The 12,388-nt window shown below is 44.4% G+C and overlaps 1 protein-coding gene across 1 annotated transcript; it reads right to left on the bottom strand.

Annotated features, from left to right (window-relative positions):
* Positions 1-381: 381 nt before the first annotated feature.
* On the bottom strand, positions 382-12,364 carry TDRD6 (tudor domain containing 6). Its single transcript, XM_013370353.3, has 5 exons — positions 5,576-12,364; positions 5,026-5,144; positions 3,910-3,999; positions 2,584-2,641; positions 382-1,077 (listed from the first exon to the last, which is right to left on the bottom strand). Exons 1-5 carry the CDS (start codon positions 12,246-12,248, stop codon positions 1,025-1,027), a joined length of 6,993 nt encoding a protein of 2,330 aa, XP_013225807.3. The 5' UTR covers positions 12,249-12,364; the 3' UTR covers positions 382-1,024.
* Between the last annotated feature and the right edge of the window lie 24 nt (positions 12,365-12,388).

Here is a 12,388-nt window from a genome sequence, read left to right as displayed (position 1 = left end):
AGCAGAAACCCCTTTTCAACACAAGGTGGAGAATAAAGGGTGAGGTAAGCTGCACCTGTTTTAGGAAGCCCTTACTCCCCTGGACACATGCAGCAGGAAAACCATTCTGCTGGGCCCAATTTATATTAATAGGAAAAGCTTCATCTTTCATTAGTGCAATTAAGCTGTATCATAAATACAAGTTCTATTTTGTACATGACTGTGATGTTTAAAGCATTCACCATAGTTCACCGTGCTCTGAAGTCATTTAGCATTAAAACAGAACCAGTAGCAGCAGAATGTGGTTGGTTACACCTAACTGTAGTGGTACACTTGATGCTCGGTACGCACACATTTGGGCCTATGCATGGGGAAAGAACACAAGTCATTAACAAAACAGTGATCAGTATATGCCAGCCAAAGCTTTATTCCAGCTTCTTCCATTGCTTTATAACAGCACCAAATGCAAGACTTAAACCCAAAACAGCTGTGTTCCCCTACAGCAGAAAAAACAAAACCACCCAACCTCTTCCCCACCCCCCCAAAAAAGAGACCCTCAACTTTTCTTAGGAAAAGGAAAACAAATGAACGAAAAAAAAAAAACCCAAAACAAACCACCCCCCCCCCCCCAAACCACTCAACAATGGAACTTTTCAGAAAGCAAACATCAGAAGGCAGCATTTGTGCACCACAGTAGCCTATACAGCGACCCACAAGAAACCTTTGTTCAAGAATCACCCACCAACAGCTAGATACGAGTCAGTGCACACACACATGCAGTAAGGAATGCCAGTCAAGGCAAATTCTTATTAAAGTAAAGGAAGTGCAGCTATAAGAAGCCAAGTTGACAGTAACAGTCTACCAACAAGCACTAGTGGTAGACTTAAAATATGAGAGGGAGGTATGACAGTGATAGGCATTTGTACAGTTCTGTAGAAAAAGAACACTCAATGCTTTGCTTTGTATTCTTGTTCCCATGAAAACATGTGTACCCTGGTATTCGTTCAGCTTCACATGGTGAACATGTCACTTGGTTTCAGGAATGTCAGAGGACATTAGGATCTTCAGTGAAATCTGAACTGCAGCCAGTTTGCTTTTCTACAGGGAATAAAAACAAATCAGACCCATCAAGATATTTCTATAAACATGTATAAATACATTAATATCTCAAGTCATAGCTTTACAAGGCTTCAGACTAAATGTCATCAAACATTGGACCATATTGAAAGACTACACTTACAAAGTTATCATATAAGGATAAGACAGTTGAAACAACAGAACTGTCCAAGAAAATGAAGCAAGCAGTGCTCCCAGATTTCAGTTAGGAGTTCAAGACACCCCATCCCTGCAGGAGTTTGGGCATCCTGTGGATCAGGTACCTTCCACTCCAACTGCCTTTCCATGCAGTGTCTTACACGTGCAGCGATATCAAGTTCTGTGCCACATGGCTGCATGAACCAAACTCACCCTGCCTGTTGGATACACTAACATCGTGCAAAGTGTTCAAGAACACAGACAGTGGGCAATTTTGGACAATAATTAGCAACCAAAGGTCGGGGGGAAGGGATAAAATTGTGTGGTAAAAACCGTAAAAGTATTATCAAAACCAGCAACATCAAGATGAAGAATAATGCTGCATTTGAGTGATAATTTGTAGACTCACAAGTTTAACATTTTAATTGAGTTCTTTTAACTACTTTTTTGCCCAACAGGTAACAAATAATGCCTGCAACTGAGATCTAGTTATGCATAAACCCGTCAGCTTTCGGTGCAGTTGGGCTGAAATACAATGCCCAATTCAATCACTGAAAACACAAATGCTGTCTCTACTTAAGCTTACTTCAGTCTCCATCAGGCAACCACAGGAACAAGTTGCCCAGAGCAGTTCTGGAGCCTCCATCCTTGGACAGATTCCAGACCCAAAAGGAAGGTCTGAAGCCACCTGATCTAGTTGACCCTATTTTGAGCATCTCCAAAGGTCCCTTTCAACCACAACTGCTCTATGATTCCATAGATAACAGAAATATAGTCAGAAAGAACCTGTATTTTCTTTGATACACAGAACAGGCATTTACCAGTAACACTGGCAAAATACGCAATTTTTAATTAACAAGTACAATTCACAAACCATCCCTACAACAATTAAGATGGTATTATTATAGGTTTAGATTCATAGAACAAGATCATGGCATTTGGGCATTCAAATCCCAACCTATAGTGCGTAGTAGAATCTGCCCAGCAGTTTCTCACCTTGCCTCAGGAACATGATCAAGAGTAGCAAGCTGGTGGTTGATGCTAAAAACCCTACCCAAAAATCTATAACTTAGGTGTACCCCCACAGCTTGTCCATGAGGCTCAACCCACTAGATCAAATAAACACTAAATTTATCTCTAATCAAGACATAGTAGCTTTCATTGCATGTATTCACCTTTAAACTGACACTACATAAGCTAATGCTGCTAAGAAAATTACAACAGTATTAAATATATACACAAAAAGAAAGTGTTTCAGCTGTATCTTCTAAATAAAGCAATTTCTAGAAAATTAGAAAGCATCCAGACACTGAGTACACAACCTCTTTGGGAGGTTTAAGGTAGTCTTACCTTGGAGCAAGGACTCCTCTGGTGAAAACTGTGAGTTTTCTGTTGCAGGGGTTGTTGCCTAAACGAAAGGACATTCTGTTAGGAAGCTGGCACTACTGCCAAGATAGGTTTCCATTCAGGTGCTTCCTTTAACACTAGACTAACTCCGCACTGCTGGACTCTTCTTTACCACTGTATGTCCCCATTGTAACTCACTACAGAAGTCTTCTGCCCACTTTTTGCTTTGATGCAAAAACTGCATGTGAAGAATAAACTGAAAATTCATTCTGTTCCCATCGGTAGCATGGCTGGTGACCCCAGTTTTGGGTCATTATTTTTTCATTTGTTGGTACTTCATGGAGAACACCGGTAAAAACCTACTATCATTTCCTAATTACTTTGTAACACAAGTATTTTTCATGATTTAACAGTTACATATTTCACTAGCATGATCTGTCAAAAGCCACATATCAGCAGTGTTCTACAGTTGTTTATTAGTAGTACTCCTCCAGTAATGTTTCTTCCTTCAAGCTGTTTTCATTCATCTATTCCCAGACTGAATTCACAGTCCTGAGGCCAAATGGCTGACAGTTTATATACATCTATGTAAAACAGCTGACATAAACTGTATCAGTTATATAACACATTTATACAGATTTCTATAGTCTCCAAAGAAATCTATTAGAGAAGGAAGGACAATATGATGCCTTAAAGAAAAATAACTGTGCTTCACAGAATCCCAGAATGTCAGGGATTGGAAGGGACCTCAAAAGCTCATCCAGTCCAATCCCCCTGCTGGAGCAGGAACACCCAGATGAGGTTACACAGGAAGGTGTCCAGGTGGGTTTGAATGTCTCCAGAGAAGGAGACTCCACAACCCCCCTGGGCAGCCTGTTCCAGTGTCTGTCACCCTCACTGAGAAGAAGTTTCTTCTCAAATTTAAGTGGAACCTTTTGTGTTCCAGTTTGTACCCATTACCCCTTGTCCTATCATTGGTTGTCACCGAGAAGAGCCTGGCTCCATCCTCATGACACCCTTTATATATTTGTAAACATTAATGAGGCCACCCCTCAGTCTCCTCTTCTCCAAGCTAAAGAGCCCCAGCTCCCTCAGCCTTTCCTCACACGGGAGATGTTCCACTCCCTTCATCATCTTTGTTGCCCTGCGCTGGACTCTCTCCAGCAGTTCCCTGTCCTGCTGGAACTGAGGGGCTTCTAGTGGTTGGCATCAATGCACAAATTTAGATTAATGCTACTTTGCCTTCCTGTTCTCATGGTGACAGAAGAAGAACCACAATTTAAAAAAAATCGTTATTGTTCTGCCCAGTCTGTTTCCACACCACCGTACCTCAGATGATCTGCAAGACCAGTCAGGAATACCATTCCAGACATTCTCAGGATCCACAATCTCCTCGTTGCCAGTGGAGAGATTTAAGACCTGTACAGACAGAGCCAAACGGATCCTGAAAATACACTCAGCAAATGAGACATAGTAGTAGGAAAACACAATTGAGGACTCTCTACCTTTGAGAGGGCTTTCAGCCTGGATCTTTTAAGGCAGAGCAAGTCAGCTTCTAATAAAGCTGAATGTTGCTACTGAATCTGCTCAAGGCTCTCGGGGGCTTCTAACCCACAAGTGGCAAGAGAGGAATGCTGGCAAACACCCACTAGATCAGAACCAGCAGGAAACGGATGGACAGGGACATCACTACATACCTGATGCTGACACTTATCTAATACAGCTGAGCTTGGCTTCAGATACCTAAGGAATTTACTAGCAAAAAGGCTGGCTTCTGTGATCTCAGGCATTCAATCTTCCAAATAGTTACTGTTATGAAAGGACCATTTGGATTTGCAACTTTAAATTACAACTTAAAGGTATGTGTACATACACACTCCCCCTCAGAACTGGAGGAAAACTCACTTATCCTGTAACTTAAACTGCAGTAGAACAAGGCAGCCCATTAGTTTATTATCTACTGTTAAAGTTCACTCCCACCACACATTTCACTGAAGTAGGAATAGTTATGTATTCACTATTAATTACAGCACAATTTAAGTTTCTTCCCAAGTTTCTACTGTCCTAGCACTCATTCCTTAGAACATCAGTAAAATAATGCCAGATTTCCTAAGCATTTAATGGTAACACAGCCCCACAGCAGAACAGTAATTTGCAAGCCAGAGAGAACCACACACAAGGATGTATCTCAAACTGGAGCCAGATCTTTCAGTCTTCCCAGTCAACGCATGGAAATAAAGTGTGAAGAGAATATCAAGTGTTGACACAAAGCATCTACATTTGAAACACTGCTTTTTCTATATATTCTGTAAGTCCAGAATCAGCCTTCACAATATTAAGTCTTAAATTGTGTAACAGACTTATGTAAAATATTCAAAGTTTGGAGAAAGACCAAAGAAGGACAAGATCTTAAGAATTCTGAAAGAGTTTTCAAACCATACTTACCCTGGTACCTTTATCGGATACCTCCAAAATGCGAGCCTCGCACCATTTTAGAGACGTCCACACCACACATTTGGATCCAACAGCAAAGCCCTTCAGATTACAAGTGTAGTCATTGTGTCCTACAAAAATCACATATAAATGAGGGAGAAATTAAAAAAATACACAAAAATAACCCCTCCAAACAAACTCTTAGTGCCTCACAACCCTGTTCCCATACTCCCCTGCACCGCTCTGAACTATGTAATACATATTTGAAAGTTAAAAATTCAGCATCATGAACATTCTTGATAAACACATTTCACTTTCAGAAATAGATTTCCAATCATAAAATCCTTAACCTCTCAAGATAAGATTAGTTGCTGTTAGACTGTCACATCATCCATGAGATGCTACCCTTAGTCTGATGCCCTTAACCCAAAATATACTGATCTTAACACTAATATATTAACTTATTAGGGAATAAAAATCTGTTTTCTACAAGAAAGCTATTCTCATGTTTGAATGTGTACAATATTTTGATTATTTAACTCCTTAAAATCAGATACTTTACCTGCACTGCAGTCAGCCAAGTTCTCATTTTGCTTTTTTCCTACTTCTTCATCCCCAGGCTTACAGTCTAAAGACTGCACATGTGTATTTCCACATTCTTTAAATGAGTCGGTCAAGTCTTGTTTCATCCATTCTTCCACATAACAGTCATCTTTCTTCTGCCACTCCTTACGTTTCTCAACTATGCAGTCACACGATTTTCCAGCGCAAACAGGCCTCTGATTCGTTAAGTCTTTTGTAAGAAATGAAAACTGACTTCTGCTATTTGCAGAACTTTGTAGTGCAGCCTGTTCCAACCCTAACGAGTCCTCCTCCCCGTCTTCCCGAGTCGGCTGCACATCGGGCAGCACCAGTTCCAGAAGCTGCTCAATTTCAGCACCCAGCATTGATAGCATGTCATGGGTCTTCAGGTCCAGCTGTTGCTCAGGTCTACCGCCAGATGAAGACAGCCTTAAGGGACAAGGCTCTACTTCCATCCAATCTTCCTCTATAGCTTCTGGTTTAGGTACTCCAGACAAATTAAATTCCAATTGCTTTGCCTTCTCTCCCAAAAGAAGCTGAACATCGGATGGAATCGGCTCTACTGTCTTCTCTCCATCGCTACCTGAAAGCGCCAAGTGCTCGCTCTCATTAAGCGATGGTAAGATTTGAAGAAATTTCAGAGCTGCCAAGTCTCCCGTCTCCTCACTCACAACTGGCAGCTCAAACGATTCCTGTTCCAATACCTTCTCTCTTGCTCCACTGCCTGAAGCTGTCTGCATTTCAAGTGACTCTGTTTGCAGGGCTTCCTTCCTTTCTTCCCCAAAGGAGGAGTGCACTCCAAGAGCCTCTAGCTCCAGTATGAGCTCATTTAGATCATCATACGAAGGTTGTACTTGTAACTGGTCCAGTTCTACTAAGGTGCCCATTTCATCATTCGAAGACGACTGTACCTGGAGCACTGGCAATCTTTGCAGTGGTTCATTTCCCAGGAAAAGGCTGGCTGATGAAGCACTGCCTGCCAGTTGTGATTTCAGCTCAGCATCCTCTTGAAACGCTACTTCAGATAGTTCTTGTTCTGCAGCTTTCATTTCACTCCCCAAAACACGGAGCCTGCAGCTTCTCATTGGTTCTAGTAACACATGGTTTTCGCTCTCTCCTTCAGACAGAGGTGTCTCCTTATCAAAGCTGCTTTGACACTCAGCTGTTTCACATCCATCATCAGCCTTCCCAGACATACAGTCAACAGCTTCCACCAACACATTTGTTTCTACAGTATTTGAACACTCAGAAGTCACACCCAGGAAAAGTCCAGAACAAAGCCTAGCACTTACACTTTCTTCTTGAGCTAATCCACAAAGAGCAGTAGCTTCTCTTTCCAGACAAAGACCCATATCATTGTTTGAACATCTGTTTTCCTGCAATGGGCTCAAAACGTTTGAGAAAGCCTTGTCACCATTTCCTTCATTAGCCTTCCAAAACAACTTAATCTCTTCATTAATGCTCTTCCCAGAAGCTTCCAGCTTGACAACAGACAGAGGGACTTCAGCAGCTTTATCTTCCCGAGTTTCTATAACTTCAGCTTCCAATAAGAGGTTTTTTGTCAGATCATAAAACTTCTCTTTTGCTTCACTAAGCCATGAGCCCTCTGAGGGTCTGAAGCCTGACAGACAGCAAGCAAATGCTTGATTTGGTACTTCGAGCAATTCACATGGGATCTGTCTGATGACCTCCAAGCTTACAGATTCCTCGCTTCCGTAATCCACATGTCGAACAACTGCATTGTCACCTTTTATGTTGCTGACTTTAGCTCTGCGGAACTTTCCGTCCTGACTACTTTTTGCTAGACAAATATCACCACTCCTAATACGAGATTCACAATAGTTCAAGGAGTGTAGTCCAAGGTTTTCAGCTTCCTCTATTTTTTGCTTTATGTAGTTCATATCTTCTGCATCAGCACTGCAACTCCAAAAATATTCTGGACTATTTACCAGCGTGACATAAATTTTTACAGTCTGACCTGCCTCTGGGAACTTCCAGATAAATGATTTACAATCACTCACATTGGGAATTTCATTTTGTGCCTGAGGAGGCAAAGGCTCACACACAGTTACCAAGTCACTGTTTTCCCTATCAAGTACTTCTGTTGAACAAGATCTTTCCCTACTTGAAAGGCTTTCATCAGCTAAATCCACTGTTATTATACCTTGGTTATCACTGAGAATAACCTCCCATTTATCCTCAAACTTCTCTACAAATTCACACGTAAGCAGAACATCCCTTGTTCTCTTGATGAAGCAAAGAACTGCTTTCTCTGCCCAGTCCGTATTGGTTTTGCCTTTAAGTCCGCTTAGGAAACAGTGAATGCTTGTTGCTGGGATAGACAACAAGTCTTCGGGGAGTCTCTGTGCTTGATCGACATTGATTACTGAAGTGTTACCATAATCAATATATTGTATACTTATCAAATTGTCAGAAGTCTTCTCTTTTACTACAGCTCGATACCACAGGCTGTCTTCTGAATAAACAGCACTGATTAAGTCTCCTGCTTGGAAAGGTTGTCCACAAGGGTTCTCTGCTTGTGTTCTATTGTTTAAGTTTTCCAAAATGCTGTTAAGCTGAGCCTCATCGCTTTCTAACTGAACATAAAAATCCAACGGATCATTTACATGAGACACATACACTAACACTTTAAGAGCTGGCACTACCTTCTGTTGCCGTACATCAGGTGTTACACACCTGCCTTCAGCATCATATTTAATATCTAACTGTGTATCCATCTGGACAGAGAAAAGAGGTTCCTCCCCCGCTTTATTTAACAAAAAATCTTCCTTCTTACTGCTAAACTTTTCACCAGACTCCAGTAATCCAGCTGCCAGATCTCCATTTGGAGCAGGCTGGAAGAGGTTTACATCTTCTTTGAAGTGTTTTTTGCTACTCTCCCTTCCTTCCTGGGCTTCAAATCTGCTTTTGTTCCCTTCAAGAGCCCTACCTGTATTTAAAGGGGACTCCGAGGCCTCCTTCCTCTCAATTGCATCTGTATTTCTGAAACACAAAGTTTCGTCTTCTAAGTCCATACAGGGTTCCGTATTGTTTGTTAAGCTTAACTGCTCCTTCAGTTTTGCATTAATTTGAGTATTACCATCAAACAACTCAATCAGCAGTTTACCATCAGATTCCTTTGCTACTACTATTGCTTTTAATTGCCTTTCCAGGACAGCTTGCTTAAACCATGGCGTAGTTTTTTTGGGAACATTAGATATATCAGATAAGGAACACTTTATGGCCTGCATTGGCAAAAGCAGGATATCATAAGCATCACTGGGTAAAGGAAGCAGATCATCTCTCTCTATTGTCTCTGTGTTCCCAAAATCCACAAAGAAGACCTCCGTATGAGGTTTTGTTTTCACAATTACTCCCCTGTACCAGTTATTGTCAGTATACTTTGCTAGACACAAGCTCTCTGACTTTTGCGAGTTTTCTAAGCTGCTCATTGTTTCACTTAGGCGACTTATATTATCAGCAAGCTGTGCTAAGGCATCTGCACATCTTTCAAGCTGGCAGTAAAATGTCCACGGATCACTGACGTGTGTAATATAAACATCTTCCTCACTCCCAATTTTGATACCATGCATGGAATAGTAATAAGAATGAAGCTGAAGCAAAGGCACTAGAGGCATTTGAGGAGATAAAGGTCTGGCCACACCTCTCTCAGTCAGAAACTGGCAAGCACTCTGAAAAGGTGTCATTAAATCTACAATGTTGAATAGCTCCTTATTGTTTATGGAAGCCAAAGCAAATATTGTACATTTCAGTTCAAACTGAGATGATGAATTATCAACAAACTCCTGAAAAGCCTGAATTGCTTCCATATCCCAAGCAAAAGGATCCTGCCCATTCGGTTGGATTAAGTTGTAAAGGCTGCACCTGAAAGCTTGAGCCTCTAACCTCAGAAAGCGTTCATTAGTTGCGCGGAGGTTTGTTAATGAGACCAGCTCTCTGTTACCATAGTCAACATAAATGACTTCTACTTTCTCTGCAGAAGAAGCTTCACTAATAACTAAAGCCCTGTACCATTTTTCGTCCTCCGAGTACTGAGCTAAACATACAGAATTCGGCCAAGCATGCAGAGGGGATGAATTTTTACAATACTCCTGAATTTCAGCCATTAAGACCTTAAGGTCATGGCAATTTCTACTTAACTGACACCAGAAATAACTAGGGTTTTCAACATAGGACACAAATACATTAACTGTACTTCCTACTTCCAACTGACCTCTGTAAGAGAAACTTGGCCTCATTTCCACATAATTCTGTTTCAAAGGTACAGGCAGGTTTTCCTCATCCTCATATTTGTGAGCAGGAAGACATTCACTACTTTTAGAATTCCGAGTGGCTACAACAAAGGGGTTCTCTCTGACCACCACAGCTACGTCAGGATTAAGTGCTCTATCACTTCTCTTCAGATCAGCTTCTTTTCTGAGCCTCTTCTCTCCATCTATTTGGTTTTCACACCCAGCATGTGCTGGGGAAGAGGCCTGGCTCACAGCCTTACCAGATGATTTGGGAGGAGTCTCAGGTATTTCACACCTCTGGTACTCAGCATACCCTCCCTGCACCATGAGTTCACTTACACTTTTCTCTCCTAATTGGGACTCGCCAAAAATTTCAACCATATGCTTGTCACGCTGCACGCTCAAAAAACGAACCTTTAGTCCCTTGTTCAGTACAATCTCCCTGAAGGCAGACACTGATGATTCACTCCAACTCCCTCTCAGAGGAGAAACACCTGCCAAACAACACTTGAGAGCTAAAGCAGGTAGTTCTCTGAACCGAGGGAGCAGCTCCTTTACCGCACACCAATCTACAGTTTCCATGCTGCCTCTGTCCACCAGGTGTATTTCTACCCCATTGTCCAGCACCTTGGTGATCACCGCTCGATCAAAACCACCCTCTTTCCTGTGGGCACAACAAAGGGATCCGAGCTGTAGGTCCAACCCAGCACCGTCCAGCTTCGATGCATGGGAGTAAAAATTCCACATGCTCTGCCGCAGCTGCCTGAAGAGCTGGCGATGCTCATGGAGCTGCAGCCAGAACTCAGATGGGTCTTGGAGATGGGAGACCTGCACATCACAGAACACACCCAACTTCAGATGTACACCAGGTACAGAGGCCAAATCTCTGTGCGTTAAAGAGATGCGAGGTGTTCCTGGTGGCAGCTTCAGTCCTTCAGCTGTGGGTTCTTCTGCTTCTAGCTGCTCCCAGGCCTCAGTCTGGCCAACCTGTGTATGGCTTCTGACCAGGCAGCAAGCCTGCACCCCAAAAAGATGGTTCAAGTTGATGCCATTTTCCCCATAGAGGCTCACAGAATAGAGATGCTCAAAGGAGTTAAAGGCTCTGATGTGAGCGCTCACTCCTTTGCCTAGTACCAACGCTTTCAGCTCATTAATCTGCGATGGAGACCAGCCACAACCCCCGTCTGAGACACCCTGAAGAGCGCACGGGTAAGTCACCACAGGCATACGGAAACACTCAACAGGCAAATGGCGCAGGTTAGCTCTGGTCACAGTCTCCTTCCTGCCATAGTCCACAAAAATCACCAGAGCCACTTGCCGGTCCTGCTCCCCAGCAATAAGCTCTAGCAGGAGGGCACGGTACCACCGGCCATCAATGTCACGGGCAGCACAGGGTGAGCCCACTTTGGGCAAATACTCCTGCTCCCACTGCTCATACATGTGGCACATGGTCTCAGAAAGACAACGGATCTCCTGAGACAGGCACTGCAACTGGCAGTAGATGTGGTGTGGGTCAGAGACATGGGTCACTAGGACAGGCTCCGTCACACCCAGCTGAAGCTGTGGGTAGAAGTAATCCAAAGCAGGTGATGCAGGCTGGTACGAGAACAAAATACGGCGAAGCTGTGGCACTGCAGAAGACACAAGGGAGCACGCTGGAGGCTGCAGCCTGAGCTGGTTCCTTAAGTAGTCAAAAGTTAGACAGCGCTTAAGCACCTGGCAAAAACAACTGCGAGTGACCTGCCTGGCCAGTCCCAGGTGCTGCATCTGGACCACAAGCTGGGGCACCTCAAGCACGATGAGCTGTGGGGTCATCACCTCCTGCACCACGCCAGACACCTCTTTGCCATGCAAGTGGCTGAGGAACTCCATGGCCTCCACTGTCCAGGTGGAGACCGGTGCATCCCCGCAGGCTGCCACCCTGGGCCCTCCGGAGGGTATGACATCGGCCACAATACAGCCCAGCACCTCAGGCGGCAGAAGGAAAAGCTCCTTGCAGGCCCGCGCCAGGTAACAGGCAGATGTGACCATGGTGCAGCCCTCGTCAAGCAGGAACACGCGGTAGTCCTGGCCGCGACGGCTCACCACGCAGCAGCGGTACCATGTCCCAAACACCTCCACCAGTGCCAGGTCTCCTGGGCATAGCTCAACCTCATCACCCACCAGCCCAGCAGGGCCCGGGGCAGCCGCCATGCGTGGCCCCACCGCCACCTGGACCTCGCACCTGAGGCGGGTGTAGTCAGCCCTGCGCTCACCCTGCAGCCCCCACAGCCGCACCACGGGCACCTCAGGACGCAGGCCCACGGCAGAGACCCTCAGAGTCATAGTGGTGCCGGGGGCGGGCAGCCCCAGCCCGGAGCTCATCGCTGGCCCGGAGCTCATCGCTGGCCCGGAGCTCATCCCGCCACCTTCGCTGCCCGTACGAACCCAAATGGCCGCCAACCCCCGGCCTTATGGGCCACGCGCCGGCCACCTGACCCGCGGGGAACCGTTATGCGGCTTGCCTGAGTGGTCGAGTCCATTCTGATCGGGGAAAGAGG

The sequence above is a fragment of the Columba livia genome, chromosome 3 (assembly GCF_036013475.1).
Source record: "Columba livia isolate bColLiv1 breed racing homer chromosome 3, bColLiv1.pat.W.v2, whole genome shotgun sequence".
NCBI lineage: Eukaryota > Metazoa > Chordata > Aves > Columbiformes > Columbidae > Columba > Columba livia.
The sequence above is the reverse complement of the archived record's forward strand: the minus strand, read 5'-3'. Positions and strand labels throughout refer to the sequence as shown.